The sequence below is a fragment of the Strongyloides ratti genome, scaffold srae_scaffold0000001, assembly GCF_001040885.1.
Source record: "Strongyloides ratti genome assembly S_ratti_ED321, scaffold srae_scaffold0000001".
NCBI lineage: Eukaryota > Metazoa > Nematoda > Chromadorea > Rhabditida > Strongyloididae > Strongyloides > Strongyloides ratti.
Window position 1 is genome coordinate 822,755 of NW_020171519.1, and position 25,322 is coordinate 848,076.

The 25,322-nt window shown below is 17.5% G+C and overlaps 12 protein-coding genes across 12 annotated transcripts in view; 9 read left to right on the forward strand and 3 right to left on the reverse strand.

Annotated features, from left to right (window-relative positions):
- Positions 1-126: 126 nt before the first annotated feature.
- SRAE_0000027100 (Gamma-aminobutyric acid A receptor/Glycine receptor alpha family and Neurotransmitter-gated ion-channel transmembrane domain and Neurotransmitter-gated ion-channel family and Neurotransmitter-gated ion-channel ligand-binding domain-containing protein) lies at positions 127-2,230 on the forward strand (the record flags this gene model as incomplete). Its single annotated transcript, XM_024646139.1, has 6 exons — positions 127-376; positions 780-862; positions 919-1,088; positions 1,274-1,322; positions 1,387-2,154; positions 2,201-2,230. The coding sequence occupies 6 exons, from the start codon at positions 127-129 to the stop codon at positions 2,228-2,230; spliced, it is 1,350 nt and encodes a 449-aa protein (XP_024500352.1).
- A 2,507-nt stretch (positions 2,231-4,737) lies between these two features.
- On the forward strand, positions 4,738-5,702 carry SRAE_0000027200 (Clc protein-like family-containing protein; the record flags this gene model as incomplete). The annotated part of the gene is made up of 2 exons (XM_024646142.1): positions 4,738-5,199; positions 5,244-5,702. 2 exons carry the CDS (start codon positions 4,738-4,740, stop codon positions 5,700-5,702), a joined length of 921 nt encoding a protein of 306 aa, XP_024500353.1.
- Positions 5,703-7,769: 2,067 nt separating this feature from the next.
- SRAE_0000027300 (Hypothetical protein) lies at positions 7,770-8,468 on the forward strand (the record flags this gene model as incomplete). The annotated part of the gene is made up of 2 exons (XM_024646143.1): positions 7,770-8,013; positions 8,056-8,468. 2 exons carry the CDS (start codon positions 7,770-7,772, stop codon positions 8,466-8,468), a joined length of 657 nt encoding a protein of 218 aa, XP_024500354.1.
- A 1,666-nt stretch (positions 8,469-10,134) lies between these two features.
- Positions 10,135-11,403, forward strand: SRAE_0000027400 (Astacin-like metalloendopeptidase; the record flags this gene model as incomplete). Its single annotated transcript, XM_024646144.1, has 3 exons — positions 10,135-10,218; positions 10,260-10,521; positions 10,568-11,403. 3 exons carry the CDS (start codon positions 10,135-10,137, stop codon positions 11,401-11,403), a joined length of 1,182 nt encoding a protein of 393 aa, XP_024500355.1.
- Positions 11,404-11,955: 552 nt separating this feature from the next.
- Positions 11,956-13,965, forward strand: SRAE_0000027500 (Moulting cycle MLT-10-like protein family-containing protein; the record flags this gene model as incomplete). Its single annotated transcript, XM_024646145.1, has 3 exons — positions 11,956-12,054; positions 12,096-13,915; positions 13,962-13,965. 3 exons carry the CDS (start codon positions 11,956-11,958, stop codon positions 13,963-13,965), a joined length of 1,923 nt encoding a protein of 640 aa, XP_024500356.1.
- Positions 13,966-14,105: 140 nt separating this feature from the next.
- On the reverse strand, positions 14,106-14,824 carry SRAE_0000027600 (Hypothetical protein; the record flags this gene model as incomplete). The annotated part of the gene is made up of 2 exons (XM_024646146.1): positions 14,106-14,597; positions 14,651-14,824. 2 exons carry the CDS (start codon positions 14,822-14,824, stop codon positions 14,106-14,108), a joined length of 666 nt encoding a protein of 221 aa, XP_024500357.1.
- Positions 14,825-15,668: 844 nt separating this feature from the next.
- SRAE_0000027700 (Hypothetical protein) lies at positions 15,669-16,361 on the forward strand (the record flags this gene model as incomplete). The annotated part of the gene is made up of 2 exons (XM_024646147.1): positions 15,669-15,719; positions 15,774-16,361. 2 exons carry the CDS (start codon positions 15,669-15,671, stop codon positions 16,359-16,361), a joined length of 639 nt encoding a protein of 212 aa, XP_024500358.1.
- A 237-nt stretch (positions 16,362-16,598) lies between these two features.
- Positions 16,599-18,200, forward strand: SRAE_0000027800 (Solute carrier family 40 member 1; the record flags this gene model as incomplete). Its single annotated transcript, XM_024646148.1, has 4 exons — positions 16,599-16,658; positions 16,715-16,868; positions 16,915-17,750; positions 17,814-18,200. 4 exons carry the CDS (start codon positions 16,599-16,601, stop codon positions 18,198-18,200), a joined length of 1,437 nt encoding a protein of 478 aa, XP_024500359.1.
- A 116-nt stretch (positions 18,201-18,316) lies between these two features.
- On the forward strand, positions 18,317-19,474 carry SRAE_0000027900 (Asator; the record flags this gene model as incomplete). The annotated part of the gene is made up of 1 exon (XM_024646149.1): positions 18,317-19,474. One exon carries the CDS (start codon positions 18,317-18,319, stop codon positions 19,472-19,474), a length of 1,158 nt encoding a protein of 385 aa, XP_024500360.1.
- Positions 19,475-20,767: 1,293 nt separating this feature from the next.
- Positions 20,768-21,392, forward strand: SRAE_0000028000 (Hypothetical protein; the record flags this gene model as incomplete). The annotated part of the gene is made up of 2 exons (XM_024646150.1): positions 20,768-21,164; positions 21,211-21,392. 2 exons carry the CDS (start codon positions 20,768-20,770, stop codon positions 21,390-21,392), a joined length of 579 nt encoding a protein of 192 aa, XP_024500361.1.
- Positions 21,393-24,135: 2,743 nt separating this feature from the next.
- SRAE_0000028100 (Protein-tyrosine phosphatase,receptor/non-receptor type domain and Protein-tyrosine/Dual specificity phosphatase domain and Protein-tyrosine phosphatase, catalytic domain-containing protein) lies at positions 24,136-25,166 on the reverse strand (the record flags this gene model as incomplete). Its single annotated transcript, XM_024646151.1, has 3 exons — positions 24,136-24,497; positions 24,545-24,839; positions 24,891-25,166. The coding sequence occupies 3 exons, from the start codon at positions 25,164-25,166 to the stop codon at positions 24,136-24,138; spliced, it is 933 nt and encodes a 310-aa protein (XP_024500362.1).
- A 106-nt stretch (positions 25,167-25,272) lies between these two features.
- Positions 25,273-25,322, reverse strand: part of SRAE_0000028200 (Protein-tyrosine phosphatase,receptor/non-receptor type domain-containing protein) — a gene marked incomplete at both ends in the record, with an annotated part of 2,202 nt that continues 2,152 nt past the window's right edge. Inside the window, one exon of the mRNA XM_024646153.1 lies at positions 25,273-25,322. This exon is cut by the window's right edge and continues 2,152 nt beyond it. Coding sequence (XP_024500363.1) covers positions 25,273-25,322 — 50 coding nt within the window.

Below are 25,322 nucleotides of genomic sequence, written 5' to 3' on the forward strand. Positions count from 1 at the left end.
TATGATAGTATTTTTTTTTTTTTATTATTTAGAAACAAAATTTTTTTTTAATATTATTTTTAATTCTTCATTTTATTTATTTTTTCTTTTCAGTTAATAAATTTTATTTTATTTTTTTTTATTATTATGATTTCATTTTACTTTATTTTAATAAAAATAATTTTTATTGGATATTTAATACAAATTATAACTTGTCATTCAATCTCTACATATACTGGTGTTGAAGATGATTATTTGGAGGAAAAAATTGATGAAACATCAGAAATATCAAATAATAATTTTGAAAATATTGGAAGAAAAAGAAACTGTACAACAGATACATCTATAATTGACAAATTATTAAACGGTACTGGATATAATAAATTTCGTGTTCCTGGTATGTTTTTATACATTTATAATAAATAAATAAATAATTTTTTTTTATATAAAAATTTTAAAGTTTACAAAAATAGATACAATGATTAATTAGTATATAAATTATTTTAAAAAACATTAATTTATAATGACATTGAAAAAATTAATGGTTGTTTATTTACATGAATATTTTATTAGAGTTAATTGAAAATGGCATAATGTGATTTATAAAGTTATATAAAAATGGGTTTCTTTTCAGGGTATTTATTCACTTAAATTATTCCAATGTCTGTTAATAATAAATGAATTTTTTTTTTATTACAATATAATAAATATTATTAAATAAGAGTAAAAAAAAATAAAAAATATTATTTATTATAAATTTTAAATGTAGTTATTATTATTATTTTTTTGTAAAATTTTAGCTGAAGAAAAAGGTGTTGATGTTGCTGTTGAATTTTGGTTGCAATCAATAACATCTATAAGTGAAATTACGAATGACTTTCAGGTATGGTTTTTTGTTTTTATTATATTTAAAAATAAATAAATAATATAACATTAAAGATGGATATTTATATTAATGAAATGTGGTTAGATCCATACTTAAATTTTGAACATTTATCACCATGTAAACAAAATTTATCATTAAATGGACAGGTTCTAGATCGTTTATGGACTCCAAATTCTTGTTTTATTAATTCAAAAGTTGCCGAAATTCATGAAAGTCCTTTTAAGTAAGCTATATATTTACGTTAAAAATATTTAAATTTTTATTTTGATTAACACTTTAATAATACACTAAGTTAAATGTATTAACTTTCATTAAATGTAGTTTATTTTAATCTATTACATATATATATATATGTATAAATAAATTTAATATGCTTCATTGACTGTAAAATTAATATATAATTTTTAGGAATGTCTTTTTGATGTTATATCCTAATGGCACTGTATGGGTAAATTATGTAAGTTTTAATATATAATATTTTTTTTTTGTAACATTTTTTAAAATAAAAAAATTTATTTTAGAGAGTTAGAGTTAGAGGTCCTTGTTCAATGGAATTAACTAATTTTCCTCTTGATACTCAAAAATGTGGTTTAGTTTATGAATCATTTAATTATAATAATCAAGAAGTAAGAATGCGTTGGAATCCAATGAATGTTAAACCAGTAACAATTCTTAATGAAATTCTTCTTCCAGATTATGATCTTATGAATATTGAAACAAAACATATTGAAGAAAAATATCCAGCAGGAATGTGGGATGAATTACATATAACATTTATTTTTAAAAGACGTTTTGTTTGGTATTTTATGCAAGCATATGTTCCAACATACCTTACAATTTTCATATCATGGGTATCATTTGCACTTGGTTCAAAAGCTATTCCAGCAAGAACAATGCTTGGTGTTAATTCTTTACTTGCAATTGTTTTTCAATTTGGTAATATTATGAGAAATCTTCCTAGAGTATCATATATTAAAGCAATTGATGTATGGATGTTAGGATCAATGACATTTATTTTTGGAACATTAATTGAACTTGCTATAGTTGGTTATAAAGTTCGTGAAGGAGAAACAAGTAGTCGTAAAAAACCTATGATATGCCGACAAAGACAAAATGATAATGAAGTTAGTCCCCAAGCATTTTGTGGATATGAAAAACGTTTTATGTTTCCTGTTGAAAGATTAGACATGAAATGGAAAGCGGCTGGTTGTGGTAAAATGAAATGGACTCCTGATGAGATAGATAAAATATCTAGTTGTTGTTTTCCAACATTTTTTGCCTTATTTAATGTAAGTTTTAAAAATATATTATTAAATACTTAATTATTTTTTTAAGGTTTGTTATTGGTCTTATTATTTGTATTAAAATACATTTAAATAAACATGTCATCCTGATATAATATTATTATTATTATTATTATTTGATCTCAATAATTATTATGTTAAAAAATATTTACACAAATTAATGTATTAAATTTAAACTTACTAATCAACTTTTTTTTTTCAAAAGTATATCAAGAATCATTTTATTATTAAAAAAAATAGAAAGAATAAAATTTACTTACTTTTTTTTTAATCATTTGTTAAATGATATGTAATTTATTATTTTCCTTTAACTTTATAAACATTATTTAAAGTTAAATTTATTAATCTATAATAAGCTTATTATGATTGAATGAAATAAGTATATATATATATATATATTTCTTCTTTTATTTCTCATTATTTTAAACCAAATCCTACTAAATATTTTATAACTTTTGTACATATAAATAAAATATTTGTCATTTATAAAAATCAAAAATAAAGAATGGTTATTAATATTACATATATATGTATATATATTTTTATATATATATATTTTTATATTAAGCTAAATTAATATAAAACTCTTATCTTTCTAAATATTTTATTTAAATATTTTAATTCTGTTTTGTTGATTGAAATTTTCTGTTAAATATACTTTATGTTTAAAATACACTGGAGATTTAATTGAAATGAATAAACTGTTCATGTATCTATCATTTTAATTCTATAACTTTAGCCATGTTAGGTATAAAAAATTGAATATAGTAAAAATACTAGTTTACAATATATAATTTAAATATTTTATTTTTTTTATAATTATGTTGTTTTGAAATATATTTTAGCTTTAATAACTTTTACTCAAAAAATTCTTTTAACACTTTTTTTTATATTTAAAAGATAAAATAATTATTTAGAAAAAAAAAATTAAATTATCCTTTATGAGGACGGAGAAATATCTTTCCATTAGAATAAATTATGAAAGTATGTTTTTTCATTACTTTTACACAAAATACTTTTATGACTTTTAATAGTTTTATTTTACATTATTTATAATAATATTTTAAATTATGGATAAGTAATTACTAATTATAAAATATTTACTTATTTTATAAAAAAAAAAAAATAAGTCATAAGTTAATGCTAATAAAAAAATTTTATATTCTTAAATTTCATTAGTTGTTTATATATTATAATATATATATGTATATTTATTAAAAAAATGTAAAGAAAATAACTTTTTATGATAAATTAAATTTTCTATATTCATTTATCACCTTTTATTTTTATAGGAAATTATATTTTATCTTAAACTATAATTTTAAATAGTTAAAGTATACTTTGAAAATGATATCATTTCAGGTTTATTAAACACTTTCTTATAAGAAGTACCATTTTTAATTTATTTAACTATTCTTGGTTTCTTTCTCAATACTATTATATTTTTGTTATGTTAAATAAAGAAATTTTTTTTTTTTTTTAAAAAACAGCTTTTAGTAAGAATGATTATATATATGATAAATTATGCCTACTCTCTCATTATAAGAGATATTTAGAAATTTTATTACCATTGTCAGTTGTCTTCTTTAAAATATATTTATATATTTCTTGCTATCAACAAATTAATGACCAAATGTTTATATTCACTTTTCTTTTCTATTACCTTTTTCAAAAACATCTTCATATATAAGTATCCTTGTCATATTTCTTGTTGTTTTTTTTAAATAAAAGTATCAAGAGTATAAAAAACTTTAGCTTTTTGTATATTTTTATTTTTTTAACAATAGTATCTATAAAGACAATTGAAATATCTTGTTTATTATAAATTCTTTATATTGTAAAAATAAATTTATATCCAAAAATAAAAAAAAATATATATTTGATTTATATCATGAGATACTATTATATAACAAATACTTTGAATAAAATTTATTTCATATAATAAATTTAAAAAGTTATACCATATTTAGAAAGTATTAAAAAAAAAACAAAAAATATATAGTAATTAAAACGTTTTCAAGAATATTTTATATTTATAAAATTTTATTCTAAACTATTTTGTCTGTTTAAAAATAAATTTTTATATATATTTTCCTTAATAATTATCTTTTTATATCAATGAAAGAAAATAAAGTTTCCTGGTTATATATATATATATATATATGAAAGTATATGGTTTAAAAAATTAATTGCTTTATAGTAATGTATTTTTACTTTTTATAAAATTTTTATAATGACCATTTATACATAATATTGTCATATTTCTATTATTTTTAGTTGCTATAGTAAAAATAAACTGGGCTTTTTTTTTCTTATAGTTTAATTGTCAATGAGAAAATTAAACATAATTTTTAATCTATTTTTAATTTTAGGAATGTTAAATTAAACAATATATACATATAATAATTATTTTGCCAAAAGAAATATTTATATATTAAATAAAATAAAATTGATAGTTTATTATTATTTATGATGCCTACTGTTACTTCAAATAAAAAATTACATAGAATTTTTGTATATTTAAGTGTAATATTTACATGTATAGGATGTTTTTTTGCAACAATATCGATGTTTTCTACAAGATGGCAAATTGTAGATTTAGTTGAATTAAATGCTATTCATGAACATGGAATATTATATGATTGTATCTCAACAAATAATATTCCAATATCTTCACCATTAGGAATTTTATATCATCATACATGTGCTTCAAAATTTGATCATGATACATTAAAAAATATTAATTATGCAATACAGGAAATAAATGAAAATGGTCAAAAAGAAGTATTAATGCATAGATTTTTACCACATCATAGAGCAATTCTATTTTTTACTATTTTTGCTAATATTTTTGGTGGAATATCAACTATAACTGGTTTATGTTCACCGTGTTTTGTGCCAAATGCTTTGTTACATGTAGTATCTTCAACTATCTCAACTAGTTGTCTTGTTATGGCTGACATTTCTTTTATCGTTTATGCTATTTCACCCCAAGGAAGTAAACTAACTGGATTAGAAATGGAATATACGGTAAGAATATTATGATAAAATGATTATTTTAATAAATATTTTAGCAATATCTTGGATATGCTTGTTATTTTCATGCATTCTCTACTTTTCTTGTAGCGATGGGTTGTTTATTTTCTGTTGTTGGTGCTTATATAAGATATCTATTAGAATGGCAAAGCGGAAGATGCTGTTGTTTTATTTTTGAAGATAATACATCAAAAATTATAAATACAATAAAACAATATAATAATCATAATAATAATTATAAAATTTCTTATCAATGTATATCTTCAACAAATTCATCAATTTTACATTCACCTCGTTTAAAAAATAATTGTTGTTTAAAAAAAAATACAAATTATTTACAAGATTCATTTAATGATGATTCTATGTCATTAGATGAATTAGAAACAGAAAATTTATACAACAACGGGTATAATGGAAAAAATGTTATTATGTTAGATTATAAACCAAAATTAATTTCAAAAACTGTTTCATATGAAAAGGATGAAAGTAAAATGTGAGTTCAAATTTATTTTGTATAATATAATTATTAACTAAAGATAAACATTTTGTAAAATTTATTATTTTAATAATTAGAAAATAAATTTTTTATTTGAATAAAATATAAGTTGATATTAATTTCCACTTGTCCTTTTTAGAATATTTACTTAAAAATAAATATCTTATCAATGTTTATAATTAATTTTTACTCAAAAATAATTTTAAATACTTTTAAGATTATATCATGTTGTTTATAATTATAAAATTTTTCTTTTTCAAAAAAAAATAGTAATTATTTTATAAATATATAATAATTATTAAAAGAAATTAAGGTATACAAAAAAATAAAATTATATAAATAATATCATTTAAAAAAGATTAGTTTTATTTAAAGATTTATATTAATAAAATAAAAGATTAAAGCTTAATTAAATTAAATTTACAAGTATAAAAAAAACATTGTTTGTTATATTATGAAATAACAATTTTAAAAAATAATTTTATTAATACCATTTTGTTAATTTAAAAAATTATAGTTAATTAAATAATTGTTTTGAAAAAAGATATAATAAATTATATTATAACAAATAAAGTGAAAATTCGTTTTATAATTTAATACTTGTAAAATGTTTACATATAAATTATTGAAATGTCGTATAACTTATATATATAATTTTATAATAAGATTAATGTTGATCTTAAATTACATATTATTTAATAAATTAAAAAATTTTTTTTTATATACTTTTAAATATAAATTTTAAAAGCATTTTGTCTACAACCAATTTTTGATACATTTATTCTACCTGAAGTTAATTATTAGTAATGAAACTTCGTAAAACAGAATACCACTATCTAGTCAATATTTAGTATATTCTTTAATATTTTTAATAGAATTGACAAATTTGATAATTATATTAATAAACATATAAAACTTTTATGTATATATATATATTATTTTTATTTATCTGAAATAAAGTATGTAATAAGTGAGAAAAAAAGGGAATATAACATATTAAAAAATTACTATTAATATTATATAAAAAGTTTATAAAATTTTAAATAGATAAAAAAATATTAAAAATTATAATAATAAAAATTTAGATATAATACATGAAAACTATTAAAATGAAAATAAGTTACGTAGAAAAAAAAATTTAATTATATAATATAAAAGATATTAAAAAAATAAAAAAAAATATTGATCTATAAAGTTAAACAAAAAATAATTTTAATATATGTATATTTAAATAAAAAAAGAATTTGTATGAATAATTTTTAATTAATCATATTTTATATACTTCATATGGTAAGTATATAAATACAAAATTAGAATTTTAAGTATAGATATAATCTTTAATTCAATTTTTTTTATATTTTAAGTATTAAAAAAAACCTTTATTAAAATTATAATTATTCTTTTATAAACTTTATTATATAAAAAATTATTTTTTTAAATATGTTAAATATTAAAAATTTATTTATTTTAAAGTAAACTAATTCACAAATTTAAATAATTGTTTGTCAAGTTTAATAATATATATTCAATTGTTAAGTGATAAAAAAAAATACAAAAATATTTTTATATCTACTTTTTTACAATATGAATATTAAAATATTTATGTAAGTGTTTCATTAGCAATATGAAGATTCTCTACATATATTCAAAAAATTTATTAATAATTTTTATTTATTAATTATTAACACATTGTCTAAAAATTTAAAATTAATGTAAAATTAAATGATTACTAATGATACTATATATATTTTTTATATTGATATAAAAAATTTTCAAAATAAAGATTATATTAAAATGTCTAATAATTTTGTTTTGTACGTTATCTTAATTTTCATTGAATTTGAATACTAAAAATTGAAAATCAAAAAATTTTTAATAATTTGTTGTATAGAGATTTAAATTAAAATATCAAATTATTTTAAATTATATTTTACAATATTTTATATATTAAATTAATTGGTAAGAAATGTTTAATGTGGTTCAACAAAATAAAAGTATTTATATAAATATTGATAGAAAAAAAAACTTTAATTTTGTCCAGACATATCAATGTAGTTGTGATCAAATAATGGATATTAATAACTTATGGAATAATTTACTTTCTAAAGGTTTATCTTTAGGAATACCTTATGATACAATAAAATTAGCCAAAAAAGTTGCATATAATCTTCTTGCTGAAGATGAAGATTGGACTAAATCCCAACTTGAAGAAAAAAAGAAAACACATGGTGAAAATTTTTGGATAACTAATAACAGTGAACATTGTTATTGTTTTTATTATACAAATACAGCATTTAGAAATATTCAAACAAGTATGTTTTTTTTAATAATTATTATTTAATGAATCTTTTTAGTAAATCCTAGTTGGCCAAAAGATATTAATAAATTGAAAATATTTATAATTGGAGAAATAAATCTTCTTTATAAAACATGGTATTATTATAATAAATATCAAAAATTAGAGAGAGAAAGTAATGAAGAACATCAAAAGATGAGAAATGAACTTCGTAGTAAAAAGAAATCAAAATTTGAAAAAAATCAAAATGGTAATAAAAAAAATTTTAAAGAAAAAAGTGATAAACGAAATCGTAATAATAATTATAAAGAAGAAATGGAATTGTTTAATCGTCTTCAACAATATTCTAGAAAAACAGATACAATAACATTTTTAAAAAATGCTCATAAAAATAGAATTGATTGTCTTCTATCAAAAATTATGCAAATGTTATCTTATCTTGTTGGAGTAATATCATTTATTAAAATATAATATACAAAATATTTAACAATTTTTTTTTATTTATATTATTATCTAATATTAAGAATTATATCATTTTTACAATATTAAAAAAAATAAACTTTAAAATTTTTTATAAATAATATATTGTAATATATCTAAACATTTTTTCTGTCAAAATTTTTAATTTTTTTTTTAAGATTATCACAAGTTAAAATAAATAATAAAACAAATTCTATTAAATTTTAAAAAAGTTTTAAAAAATTAATATTTTTATTTCTAGTAAAATTGTATTGTTACTGAAATAACAAATAAATATTTTTTTATAATATGTAAATAAATAGTATAAAAAAGAACTGTTTTTTTTATTAATAGAATAAAAACGATTTTTAGATATTATTGTAGTAACTTTTGTTAATAAATTGAATAACAATTTTTCAAAAAATTTAAAAAATTATTATCTTTACATATCAATAATATGAAAAGAAGATATAAAAGAGGTTAAAAGTAATCTTAAAAAAATTTAAAAAAAAATCAATAAAAATTACCAATGTTATAAAAAAGTTTTTTTTACATAGTAAAAAATAAAATTGTTGATTGAGAAATTAATTTCCAAGCTATAACAAACATTTATTAAAAAAGAAAGTAAGTTTCTAAAATTAAAACTTTTTTTAAAAGTGAATGTTTTTAGTTATTTTTTTTAGAAAAGTAAATGAAGAAAAATTACAATGTATGAGTATCAGAAAGAGGTGTATGAAGAAAATTGAATAATTCATCGTGAAAAAATATATGTTCTTGATTTAAACACGTCATAAGAAAATGTGATAAAAATAATAATATAAAATCATTGATAAAAATGTTGATCTTTAATTATTTGGTAATTTTAATATTGATCTCTCAACCACTACTTATATTTAAAGATATGATTTTGGATCAATTATATAATATAACAAACATGTATTTTCTTAAAATATTTAGCTTAATTTATTAATAAAAAGTTATCATTTTTTGAGAAACCATTAGTCAAATATTTTAGACAATTTTCAGTGATATTAAACTTAATAATTTATTTTATTGTAATGATATATGTAGAAAAAAAAATTAAAATGTTTAAATTAAAATTGTAAAAAGAACGATGTAGTGAAAAAGTGATGAAGTCACAAAAATTATACCTATCACAAACTTTTATTTCTTCCATAAATTTGTAAAGAATTATTTAATTGTGATATCAAAAATAGTTACTTTAAAACAACAAAAGAACATAAAAATAATGATAAAATTAGTGGATTAAAACTTTAGTACTCAAAAATATTTGTAAACAAAAATAAAACTTGAAATTAAAAATCTTATAAATAAGTAAGTAGATGAGAGCAAGTTTTTATGAAAAAAATAATTATATAAAAAAAATGTCATTAGAATACATTATGTGACTTTTGAATAAATTATTTATAGAAGTATTCTTATATTTTTAACTTTTTTTTTTAAATGTAATAATTTTTATAAATTTAATATTATTAAATAAATAATTATTTAAAAAAAAAATAGAAAATTAAATAGAAAATTAAAACGATTTAATTAAATTAAAATTGATTTTTAAAAGGATAAATAAATAAATAAACAAACAAAATAAATATAAAATTTATAAAAAATAATTTTACATTTAAAAATCAATATAAAAAAATTTGTTTCATTTTAAAAAATGCTAATAATTTTTTATTATTATAAATTATTAATTTCTATAATTTTAATATTATTATTTGTATCTTTAATTTTATCTGAAAAAGTAAATTAAAAAAAAAATAAAAAACATTAAAATTTTTTTAGAAAAAAAATTTAATTAATGAAAAGTTAGAATGGGATGAAAGTTATGATTATATTAGAGAAAAAAAATCAATATTAGAAAGTCCAAAATATAGATGGGAACTTCCAATAAATTATACAATAAAAGATAATTTAGATGAGTTAGAAATTTTAAAAGCATTAAATGATATTGAAAAAAAAACATGTATAAGATTTAATAGAGTTAATCAATTAATAGGAACAGGATTAGAATATATAAATGGATCTGAATGTATGTCTATTGTAGGTAAATATATGAAAAAAATTTTTTTTATAAATTTAATATTTTTAAGGAAAAAGTAAAAGATTAATACCACAAAATATAACTATTGGACCAGATTGTAATAAGAAAGGTGGAATTCAACATGAGACAGCTCATGCTTTAGGATTACTTCATGAAATGTCACGAAAAGATAGAGATAGATATTTAGAAATTTTAGAAGAAAATATATCACCAGAAGTTTATGTTAATTTTAAAATATTTTTAAAATATAAAACAAAAAATTATGGAGTAAATTTTAATTATGGTTCATGTATGTTGTATGATAGATTTGCTGGTTCAAAAAATGATAAACCAGCAACAAAAGCAAAAAAACCATACTATTCAAAAACAATGGGACAATTATACCAATTATCTTTTACAGATGTTAAAATTTTAAATAAACATTATTGTAAAAATAAATGTAAAAATAAAAATAAATGTAAAAATAATGGTTATCAAAATCCAAATAATTGTTCTGTGTGTTTATGTCCAAGATTTTTTAATGGAACGTCATGTGAAAAAATATGGACTTTTCAATCAAATTGTGGAAAATTATTATTAAAATCTGAATATAAATTTAAAACATTAAGAATAAGTGGATTAAAAAGATGTTTATATAAAATAGAATCTCCAAAAAAGAAAAAAATTAAACTTCATATTAAATATAGTAAATTAATTCCAGGAGAACAATGTAATCACTATACTGGTGTAGAAATCAAATATTTAAATGATAAAAGTGTTTCAGGAGCATTATTTTGTGGAAATTTAAAAAATGCTGTTATAAAATCTTCTGGAAATATTGTATATTTATTATATGTTGGATTAAGAAAATCACATAAATTCGTAATGAATTACAAAACTATTTAATTATTACATATATTATAAAATATAAAAAAAAATAGTTTTATGTTAAGATATACTTTTATTTCTATAAACATTATTATTTTAAATTTGAAAAAAAAAAAACTTTCTCTATTAAAAATTTGTTTTCAAAACAATTTCACACTTTCGGTTATTATTATACCATAAATAGGTAAATCATGATTTAAATATATACTATTAACAATTACATATTTTCATTTTTTTTTGTTATTAATTACATAATGATATATATTAAAAATCTTTTAATTACTAAAAAAAAAGTTATTTTATAATCATTTATTTTAGTTAAAATATAAAAAATTAACCTAGTATTATTAATGCGACATTTTAATAAAGTTTCACCAAGGACATACCCATATTAGATAATCTTTTACAATATAAAATATTTTAATTTAAATATATAAAATAAATATATATTATTTTTTTTTATATTTATTTAAAAAAATATATATTTATTTTTGATTTTAAATGTACTCAAAAGTTATATTTACTTTTTACTATCTTATATTAATTTTTACAAAAAATTTAAATGTTTATATGAAAATAAATAATAAATTAGAAAGTACAAAATTTATATTTGATTTAACTAAAATTAATAATTTATATCATCTTATTTCAATAAAATTTTTTTTAAAGGTAAATTAAAGTTTTTTTTTTAGATTATATATTATTTTTAGAGTAAAGCTAAGAATATTTTAAAAACATTACCAATAGAAGAGAGTGTTATATTTAATATTTGTATGAAAGATGCCAAAATTTTACAAGATTTAGCTAAATGTGTTGGAAATGTTATCAAAGTTAAAAATTATTACAAAAAAAATAAAATTAAAAAAGATAATTTATTTAAAATAAGTATTATAAAAAGAACAGATAAAGTTGAAAAAAAACGAAAAAGAATAAATAGACCTAAAAGTTGTATAATTTGTAGAAGAATATTAGAAAAGAATTTAACAAAATCAAAAAAAATATATTTTAGAAAAAAACGTGATTATAAATTTGTAGATAAAAATAAAAAACAGATTGATTCATTGTATAATAATGATTTACCTTTTTATTTAAAAAAATTGCATTATCTTCAAGAATATGGTATAATGAAGGAATATGTTCATAAATATATTTTAAAAAAAAGTAAAGAAAATGAAGAAATATTAAACAAATTAAATTATTCTATAAAATATAAATTTTTTCAAGAAGAAAAAGAAATATCTAATAATAATAATAATATGTTTTCAAAAATAATTGATATTCTTAATAATTATATTTCTCAAAAACAAAAATATTTAATTTTTTCACCAAGATTATTTAATTTATTTCCAACATCTGAAGAAAGCAATAATAAAAATAATGAATATTTATCACCAACACTTTTTAGTTTTCATAATAAAGATGGATTTTTATCAATTCCAGAAATTTTAAAATCAACATCGTTAAGTAATAATGAAATTAATCATTGGATTAACATTTTAATAGATGTTAGTGGAGCAGGAATTATTGTTAATAAAACAATTGAAAGTTTAGATAAAAAAATGATAGAAATGAAAAATATTATATATCCAAATATTATTGCTGTTGAGAATAGGGAAAAAGTATTTATGAAATTTAAAGAAATAATAAGTAATGAACAAAAAAATGATTATACCAATAATGGATATTCTTTTTTAAATAAAAAACAAATTGATTTTTTATTTGAAAAGAATTTTTTTAAATATAATAATAAAAGACTGACAGAGATATCATATTTATCAAAAGATCAATTAGAAGATATATTAGAAAAAAGTATAATAAATTTAGGAGAAAATAATGATATAAAAAATAAATGGAGAGATGTAAATTTAAATTTATTTACTATAAATAATAAAAATAATCGAAATAAACGAGAAAAAAAAGAAGATTTAAGTGATATAAATGATGAAAAAAAAGATGATAAAGATAAAAATGAACATTTTTCAATTCTGAAACCATCTGTATTTTCAACAAGTATTAATGAACCTGTATTTATTGACTTTGCAATATTATCACCAGAAGCATTTATGGCAGAAATTGCTTCACCAGAAGCTTTTTCTCTTCAAATACTTGATCCTAAAGCTTTTGTTGCATCTGTATTATCACCAAATGCATTATTTGCAAGAATTTTAAAACCTGGTTTTTTTAGAACAGAAATTTTGTCACCATCTGCTATAAATAGTTGGGTATTGTCACCAGATATATTTATGGCTGAAATTTTATCACCAAAAATAATGGAAGCAAAAATTTTATCACCACAATATATGTTTTTGGAAGTTTTATCTCCAGGTTTATTATCACCAAATATATTATCATCAGATGAAAATGGTATAGTTGTGTTATCTCCAAGAATATTGTCGCCATTAATAAATTCCAATGAAAAAATGGTTGTTGAAATTTTATCACCACATATTTTTAGCGGTCATATAAATAATTTTAATAATACACTTGAATTGGGAAATTTAACAAATATTAAAAATAGCAAAATAACAAAGTAATAATTAAATTAAAAAAAATAATAATTTGTTATAATTTTTTAGATAAAAAAATATATTTAATTTAAATTTTTTAAATATATACAATTATTATCCTCTAAATATATGAAAAAAATTTAAAAAAAAAAACAACATAAAATTAAGTTGTATTTTTATATTCCTAAGGTAACAATGCTAGGTATATAATTTTTAAACATTAGGATCAATTGTAAAACGACGTTTAACATAAGCTTCACCAATATTCCATGCTTCAACTTTTGTTGGTAACATATCGCCATATAATTTTAAGATACTTTCTTTATCACATTCTTCATAAATATTTCTTCCAATTTTTGTATCTTTTTGTTCAATAAATTTCTCTATCATTTTAAATTGAGGATCAATAGATAATTTTAGAGAAGATCTAAGATTTTTTTCATTAAATGATTGTCCTGTTTTTTGAGCAAATTTTTTTGATAAATGAAGTTGTAATGGTGGTAAAGGAAATGTTTTAGGAAAAACAATGTTTTCCATTGAATTTTTATTATTTATTAATTTTTCTTCTTCTAATTTTGGTACTAATTTCCAATCACTTCGATTAAGATTTTTTGAAAATTCATATATACCTAAATTTTTTCCTCTAAAAACCCATTCCCCAAAGACTGAACCTCTTTGTTGCCAGGGATCCATTTCTGGACGAGCCTTAAATAATATAACAAAATAAATTATTTTAATAATAAAAAAAAAGAACATACTTTGACAATTCTAATATAACTAGGTTCATTAGGCCATTTTCTACTCCATTCAGTTTTTGTAACAATTCTTCCACAACCCATATTTCTTAATTGGCATAATATTTCAAATAAAAATTTACCCTCAGAAGAATAATCATAATTTCCAATAAAACGTATTGGTTTTGCACTTGCCATTTTAATAAAAAAAATGAAAATATATCTATAATGAAAGGATAATTAATTTAATATAAAGAAGAAAGTTAACTTTAAATGTTATAAGAATAAAATAAAAGAAATAATGGAAGATTATTTTTATTAACATTTACTCATCATTCTTCCACGACAAATCGTGATAGGAGTTGTTATTTGAATGAAAATGGTTATAATTATTTTAATCACAATATATACTTATTTTTAAAGAAATATTATGTATAGAGGCAACCATTTTTTAATTATTATTTAAAGAATTAGATAAAAAATAAAATCAAATGCAGAAAAAAAAAGGAATTTGATAATAATATGAAGAATTATTTTTTGTACAATGAAGTATGTGATAACACAAAATTAGTAGTTTTTTTTTGTATATTTTTAAATTTAAATTCTTTTTATGATAAATGTAAAATTCTTTTAATATGATATAAGGAATGTTGTTTTTTTTTAATTTTAAAATGATTTTTATAATTGATAATTTAAAATTTATGATTGTTTAAATTTGATGTAGAAAAATTGTATATTTAAATCAAATGTTATAATTTATCAAATTTATAATTTAAATTTTATTATATTTTTTTACTTTTAATTTAAGAATAAAAAAAAGTTTATAATTAGAAAAAAAAATTCTTATTTTAATATTTTATTAATAAATTGAAAAGTTTTAAATGTTTCTATATTTTGTATATGATTGTAAATATTAATTAGTTGTTCAAATTAACATTATTCCAATACATATATATGTAAGATATATCTTTTATCAAGTTTAATTTTTTTTCTATGTAATTAAATTTTTAATAATATAAAGTAAGAATCTATTATTTTAAATATGGTTGTACCAATATCTCAAGAATTACCGGTTTTAAGAAAATATGAAGATGTATGTTTTATATATTGTTAATGAATTTTTTATGAAGATTTTAATTATTTCAAGGTAATGTTAAGAAATATTAATGATTTATGTATTGAATGTTGGAATTTATATACATCATTTGATGATTTAAATGAATCTAGTTATGATTTTTTAACACAAATAATTAATGATAGAAACTTGAGATTTTCAAATTTATATTATGAATGTAGTTATAAGGAACTTGAAGGTTCTATTATGGTGCCTGAAAATAAAAAATTAAAAAGTTTAGATGAATTAAATAAAAAAATATTAAAAAATTGTGAATCATTAACTGAAATTGTTGAAGTTAATTTTCCAAATTTAATATCAAAATTTGAAAAAATTGTTACAAAAGTTAAAAAAATTGATATTAGTAATTATATGGAAAAAATGTCTAATAATGATAAATTATTATTAAATCATAAAGTGAAAGAAGGAAAAATAATTTTACCTACTTTTTTAGAATGTATAAAAAAAGAATTAAAATTTAAGATATCAGGATTAAAAGATATTGCATATGCTCCAGATAATACAAATGATATTAGTATTGGTATTTTAGCAGCATGGAAACATTATATATATATAGATTATTCATTAATTAATAGTTTGTATTGTTTAGCTATTTCTTAATCTAAAGATATAATAAATTTTATGTAAAAGTTATATTATAAAATAATAATATGATTATATTTAAAAAAAAAATTTATTGTTTTACACCTATTATATTTCAAATGTTAAAAATGGTAATTTTATGTAAAATGGTATTAAAAATTATTTATTATATAATAGGAGAAAGTATATCATTTAAAAATTATTTTGTCAAACTTTTATTATATTAAATATTTTATTTTTTTTTTAAAAACTAAGATGAAAAAACAATATAAAATTGATGGAATGTTTTTTGGATCATTTGCTATATTAGTTTTGGTATGTAAAAGTATATTTTAATAATATAAATATATATATATAAGTATATATTTTAGACAGATAGATTATGGTGGTTTATTCAAACATTTGTTCTTTCAAATTTTGGTCAATTTCGTTTGATGTCAATTTATATGGGTATTGAATCATTAATGTTAATGATATTTACAGGTTATGGTGGTGCTTGGCTTGATAAACATAGTAGATTTTATGGTATGTAATAATATTTAAAAAAAATATAAATATAATATTTATATAGGTATAAAAGTTTTGTTATGTATAGTAACAATTTTAAGCATTATTTCATGTATAGCTATAAATTTTGCTTTTAAATTAAATTATTTAAATGAAGAAAAAATAAATAAAATATCAAATAGTTGTTATTTTAGTTTACTTATTTCTGTTATTTCAACATCTATAGGATCATTTTTTTATAATTTAATACGACTTGTCTTAACAAAAGATTGGATTGTAATATTATCAAAAGAATTTAAGAAAAATGAATTTGATGATGAATCAATTAGATCAAAAAAGTTTAAAAATGATAAAAAGTTAACTTATTATAATACAATAAGTGCTTTAATTTATCAAATTTCATTTATAATTGAACCAATTATTACAGGATTTGTTATGAATTATTTAAATTATCAAATGGCATCAATTGTATTTTGCATATTTAACATAAGTATGTGGATTATTATTAGTTTATTTTTAAATTTTATCTACAAAAATGTTAATAGATTAAAAAGAATTAAAAAAAGACGACATGAAGAAGAAAAATTAAAAACTATTTGTAATTCAAATATTTCTACATGTATAAATGATAATAAATTAGATGTTAAAAATGAATTAAAAATTATTAAATTTTTAAAACATCCTGTAAGTTTTGTGGCAGTTGCTTTATCATTGACATATATGAATATATTACAACTAAGTGGAGTATCAATTACATATGCATCAATAAATAATGTTTCAGAACAATCATTAAATTTATTTAGATGTATTGGTTCTATTTTTGCATTAATAGGAACAATATTATATCCATTGTTTAAAAAATTTTTTGGTTTAAAAAAAACAGGTTTTATAGGATTTTTTGTAAGTTTAAAAAAAAAGAAATAATTTTTTTTTATTATAATATATATGTATATATATTTTTAGATGCAACAAATATTTTTATTACCATCAGTTATTTCAATTTTTTTACCAGGAAGTATTTTTGAATATAATATTTTTTTTAAAGAATTAACAAATATAAATTATAGTATTTATATATATTTAATTGGTATAACATTTTCAAGATTAGGATTATTTATAGGAGATTGTGCTGTTAATCAACAAATGCAACATATGATTGAAGAAGAAATTCGAAGTGAAATATTTGGAATTCATACATCATTAAGTTATACTTTAACATTATTAAGTGCAGGTTTAATATTTCTTTTTCCAGATCCAAAATATTTTGGATTTTTTATAATATTATCAATGATAGAATTAATTGTTGGTATTATTTTTTATATAATACATATGTATTCATATTATAAATAAATTAATATTTAAATTTTTTAATATATATAAAAAATATATATTTATATTATAAAAATAATTAAAATATTATATATTATTTGTTATCTAATAATTAAAATAATAAATATATAAATATAATGATATCATCTAAATGTTCTTTAACAACATCAACATCAAATGGTACATCTCCAGATGAAAAAACAAATCTTCCAGATTTAACAGGAAGATTATTAAAAGATCATCTTCTTATATATAAAATAGATGAAGGTGGTTTTGGAGGTATATATTTAGCTAGAAAATATGAAAAAGGTAAAGTAAATGTAACACCAAAATTTGATTTTTCAAGTATTCCTAGTAATGAACTTAATGAATATTATGTTGTTAAAGCAGAATCAAATTTTACTGAAGGTGGTTGTGGTTTAAAAATGGAAGTTAAAATACTTAATAAAATAAAAAAAATATTTAATAAATCAGAACAATTTGCTGAAATTACAATAGCTAATAGAAGAAGTAAATATAGTTATGTATTTATGACATTATTAGGACAAAGTCTTAAACATTTATTACGTATAGTACCAAATGGAAAATTTACTGATAGTACATGGTTAAGAATAGGTATTCAATCATTATATAGTGTAAAACAACTTCATGAAGTTGGTTTTATACATCGTGATTTAAAACCAGCAAATTTTGTTATTGGACATAATAATGATGTAATGAGATGTAGATTTATACATCTTATTGATTTTGGATTATCAAGACAATATATAATTGAAGATGAAATTGGTAAAATAAGATATAGAAAAGCAAGAAAACGTGTAGATTTTCGTGGAACAGAAAGATATTGTTCAATGAGTATGCATTATGATAAAGAACAAAAACGTGTTGATGATATTTGGAGTCTTTTATTTGCATTAACAGAAATGCGTAATGATTTACCATGGTCTAATGTTGATAGTGATAAATTAGAAGAAACTAAAAAATCATATAAATCAATATGTATAATTAAATTATTACCAATTGAATTAGAAAATTCAATAAAAAATTTAGATATTATATCAAATGAAAATTTTGATGAACGTCCAAATTATGAAGAAATATATAAAAGTTTAGTTGATTGTATGAAAAATAATAATTATTCATTTGATGATAAATATGATTGGGAAAAAGAAATAGATAAAAATTGTCCAAAAATGACAAAATATAGTGATATGTATAATCTTTTTGCAAAAGATCATTTTTCAAATAGGATAATTATTAATAATGATATAAATAAAAAAAATGAATTAAAATAGCAAAAGTTTATAGATATAACATAATTAATACATATATATATATAATATTTATTTAATTTTTTTAATATTTAAATTTTAAAATAGTTTTTTTTAAATATTTTAATTAATAACATAATAAGATTAATAATTTTATACATTTATAAATTATAAAAATAATTTTACTACTTTATTTATATTTTATATAAAATTATAGAAATATCATCATACAATGATATATAATATACTTGATCATAAAAAAAGGTTATTTTAATTTTTTTATTCATTAATAAACTTTTGCTTATCTCTTAATATTGTTTTATAATAAATATATACTTTGTTAAAGTAAATGCATATTTTTAAAGATCATCAATGTCTCTAGAGTTTCTAATAAAGCAATTTTATAAATTCTCAACAGAATTAAAAATTAACTAAAGAAAGATATTAGTAGAAATTAATAATATTTTTGAGATATAATTTGAAGAATTTTAAAGGCGTATTCAACGGCAAAAGCATATGAAATTGACAAAGTTAAATAATTTTAATAATTAAAATTTTGTCTATAATAATTATAACAAAATTAAATAAAATTATTTAATTGGTATAAATATGTCTAAACTAAAAATAACAAATTTTATCATTTTTTCTTAAAATAAAATAAATTTAGTTTTATTAGTTATTAATAAAATATTATTATATAATTGCTACTTTTTAAAATTATTTATTTAAATTATTAAAATAATTATATTTAATTGAATTAATATATTTATAAAATAAAATGTTTTTAAAATATTTAACTACAAAAATTTAATGTTTTTTAGGAAATATAATATATAATATATATAGTTATCTTATTTATATGAAATAATTATTATTATTATTAAAATTACCGTATTTTTTTTACGTAATATATTATATAATAAAATAAGATATATTTTTTTTAGAGAAATGGTTACAAATATTACAAATCACTTTAGTGCAATAGTTACTGTAAATATTAATTATTTACATACAAATCTTAGTGATAATTTTATTTTACCATTAATATCTATAATATTAAATAGTTATATAATTTTTATAACACTTGTAAGAGAACCATTTAAAAGTTCAAAAGGAGTAAAAAGTATTGTTATTTTGTATGGTTTTTCAGGTTTTTTTTATAATTTAAATAAAGAAGTACAATATATATTTTGTTATATAATGATAAAATATAAATTAAAAACTATAGTATTAGTATCAACATTTTTTACTCAACTTAATTTGTTACTTTATAATTTTTATTTTTTGGTTCCAATTATTATTACATATCGAAGATATATGTTAATTGTTCAAAATCGAAGAATAAATATTTATGAAAATTTGATTTTTTCAATATCAATAACATTATTTAATTTGTCTGCTTTTATTAATTCAATATTTTTTTCAAAATTTCTATATAAAAATGGTGCATTTAGTGGTTTTTATTCATATGGAACAATAGAAGAAGATATATTTGCTATTTTTGATATATTTCCACAAATAAGTGGATGTATAATAAGTTTAATATTAAATGGAATAATTTTAATAAAAATAAGACATGAAAAGAAGCAAGCAGCATCAATGATAAAAGGTGGTACAAATGAAACAACATTAACAATAAATATTTTATTTCATACAATAATGCCATTATTTTTAGTTATTTATGCTAATGTATATTATCATTTAGCATTTCAATGTATGTTTTTATATTCTAAAAAATTATATTTTTAAAATTTTTTTAGATAATATTCAGTCAAAAGTTGCTGAAAAAATATTTGTGCTTTTAGATTTAAGTTATAGTATAGTATGTCCATTATCACTTATACTATTTATAGGAATTTATCGTTCATATTTTAAAAAAATTTTTTGTTTTAATAAAATAACATTAACAAAAGTTTCAATGACAAAAAATATAATGGTTTAAATATATTTTTTACAAATATTATAGTTAATTTTTTATTTTATATAAAAAAAATTTTTTTTTTTTGAATAATCATAGTTTAAATAAAATAAACATTTTTTAATTAATTTTTAAATTATTTAAATATAATTAAACATGTAACATAAAATTTTGTATCACATTTTATTTTAAAATAAGTATGCTGTAAATTTAAAAAAAAATATTTTCAGATAAATATTAAAAAATTAATAAATTATTAAGTAGCATTTTGTTTTAATTATTAATAATTTCGTTTCTAAAAATAAATTAAAGTTAATAAGGAAATTATATAATTTAAAGTAATTTTTTTTGAAAAATATTATAAAAAGCAATAAAAAAAATTTTATAACTTTTAAAATATATTATTTATTAAAAAAAATCATTTAAAAAAGATGTATTAAATATTATTAAAAATTACATATAGTGTAAAATAAAATATTTGATTTCCAAAAATATATTTAAATTATTTTAATAGAATAAATAATTGTTTATAATTAATAAAAATTTAACTATTTATATTTTTTTTTTGCAAAAATATTATTTTTCAAATAAAATTGCAAAAAATTTGATTTATAATTTCATTAAATATATGTATTTAATAATTTATTTTAGCAGATGTTAGAAATAATTTATAAAATAAGTTTTTAATAAATATAAAATAATTAAAAAAGGTATAGAAAATTTAATATATAATTTATATGTCGTTATACTAGTAATTATAAGTTAATAAAATAAATATTTAATTACCAATAAGCATTAATATATGGAATTAAAAAAAAATAATAAAAATGACACTAATTTTAATGAGAAAGAGTGAATTTTCTAAGAAATTAAAAATATACATAAAAAGTTTCTTTTTTGTTAAAAAATTATATATTTTGTTCTTTTGTTTGAAACATAAATATTAAAATAAATAATTCTTTTTTAAAAATGAAATAATTAATAAGAAAAATTAATTGTATTTAAAAAATATATAATAATTTAATGTGTTAGATTTAATTTTATTTAAAGTTAAAAAATATTAATTTTGATTTGTTTTGTTTGTTTTTATTTATTATCATTAATATTTTTTTTTGTTATTGTTTATTTTACAACTGAAAAATTTGATAAAACATTAATTTTATTAACACAAAAGTAATGTTAATATAAAGATATATAGATATATTAAAAGTGATATTGTAATTAATAATTTTTTATTATTTGATGTTGATTAAATTAAAAAAATAATGCAAGAAAATGTGTAAAGTTAAAAAGTCATTTATTTTCATAAAAAGCATTATTTAGAAAATGATTAAAATAATAATAATATATTTTGAATTGAAATTTTTTTTATTAAGAAAAACCATAACATATATTTTAAGATTTATTAAGTTACATTCATAAGCTTACTTTTATTTTTGATATTCATTAATTGTAAAAATTCTTGGATGTTTTTTTTTTCTAAGATTTTTTCTCTATTTTATAAACTAATTAAGATATTTTTAAAAAAATTTTTTAACAATTACTTTGTTATTTTTAAGTGTGTATATGTATATTTAATATATTTTTTTAAATTGTGTAGAAATTTGTAATTTCTCAATATTATTATAAATGTTGAAAAAGTTTGTAATTATAAACATATAATTAATATCATTATCGTAAAGAGTAAACTTTAACTTTGAGTAAATCGTATAATGTTTTTTCAATATGTGAAATATATTTGTTATAAAAAAATTTAGATCAATGATAAGAAATAGGTTTATTTTGATAAAATGAATATATATAAATTTCAAGTAATGTATAATAGTTTTTAAAAGTAAGAAAAATTTAATAACAATATAATTAAAAACAATTTTATTTTGTTCAGTTATAGGAAATAAAAACGTTTAATATAATGTTTGCGTCAAATGTGATTTATCAGTGATTTCAAATTTATTTAACAAAATTTTCAACACTATCTTTCTTTTCCTCCCAAATGTTTTTATTCAATAAATTCAGTAGAACTATTATCATTATAAACTGTGAAAACTATAAAATTTTAAAAAGAAATAATTACTGAAATACGTTGTTAACATTGATAGTAGAAAAAATGTTATCTTTATAAAGTACTTTAACATATAAATTAAATAAAATTAAAATAACAAAAAAAAACTTTATTATCTTTTAACGTAAATAGTAATTATTATTTTTGTTAATTATAATATTATATAATAAGGTGTTATATGCTACCAATAGTTGTTTTGATTTAAGGAATAAGATGGTTTCTAATTAGATTCATTTTGAAGATTGAAGAAAGGAAATTGGTGTATTTTAGAAGAATATAAAGTGTAAGACATTATGACTGATGTACTTTCTATATCTTTCTATTAAAGTATGTTTAATTATTTTTCACTTTAGTAATAAATGTAGTAGTGATAATGGTAATTTAAATACTAATATTGCTAAAAAAAATGTTTTTAAGAAAACTAGCATGTGATATAAGTTATAATTTCTAATTAATTTCATATAAAAATTAATAATAATAACAAAGAAACGTACAAATATGATTTATTTTCATACATAAGATAGATTATAATATTATTTAAATGGGATAATTAAAATTATTATATATTTAAAAGAAATATAGTATTATTGTAATGATAAGAAAATAAAAATATTATTTAAATTCATATCAAAACTTTTTATATAGAGCATTGTTTTTTTTTATTTTTTCTTTTTTACTTATTAATCACACTACAAGTTGATCAATTTAGCAATAACTTAATTTTTCTCCATCAAAAACAATTTGTGCCAATTCCATAAATTGGTCATATAATTTTCGATCAACAAATTTAATGTCATCTTCAAAATGTTGATAAAGTATACATAGTGCAAGGAAAAATTGACTTATTGTTTGGACTCCTTTATAACGATGTTGCCTTATAAAGTCCAAACTTTTGAAGGGATCAAATGGGTTTTCCTTGTCGATTGTATCAATCATGTGGATGATCATTGCAAATGTACCAGATCTTCCAACACCTGAACTACACTGTATTACCAAATAATCATTTTTACATAATTCAACAGTTCTTTTATATAATCCATATAATGTTTTTCTATCAACAGGTATATCTAAAAAAAATATAAATAATAAAAAATAATTAAATGATAAAATTTACTTTTATTAGGCCAATCCATATATTGAATTAATTTTAGAAGTAATGTTTTTTTTGTGGCTATATGTTGAAGCTCACAATCATGTTCAAAGAAGCAACTATTTTTATCAATAATGGTAGTTCTATTTATAAGAACATAATTAGCTGATTGAACAAATTTATTGATATCAGGATATGATTTGAAATGACATTTATCTAAAACATCAATTTCTTCTTTACTTACAAGTAAAATAACAACTTTAACACGATATCTATAAAACATATCAAATGTATCATCAACAGTTGCTCTTACAGGTGCCTAGAAAAAAAAAAGAAATAAATAAAAGTTTAAAAATATATATAAGCATACCTGACACATGATAATTTTTCTTTCTTTACCATTACCATATTTGTAGATCATTTCATTAGCATTAATAAATCTATCAATATGCTTACATTCTTTTCCACCAATATTTATTGAATGCTTATCGTAACATGGTAATTCTGGATGACGTATTTTGGTTTTGTTAGGAGTTTGAAGTATAGCATAAAAACGAGAACATTTTTTGGTAATATATTTTTTATCAATTTTTTTTGTTATGATAAATTTATCATAAAGATATCTTAATTTTCCACGATCAATCATATTAACAAATCTTATAAAATATTTAACTTTTTCATTCTTATAAATAATACGTGAATCATACTTGTATTTATATTTTTTATATTGCTCATTAAATTCTAAACCATGATTAATTAAATCGAGAAGCATATTTTTTTCCATAAAATATGATATAAGTGA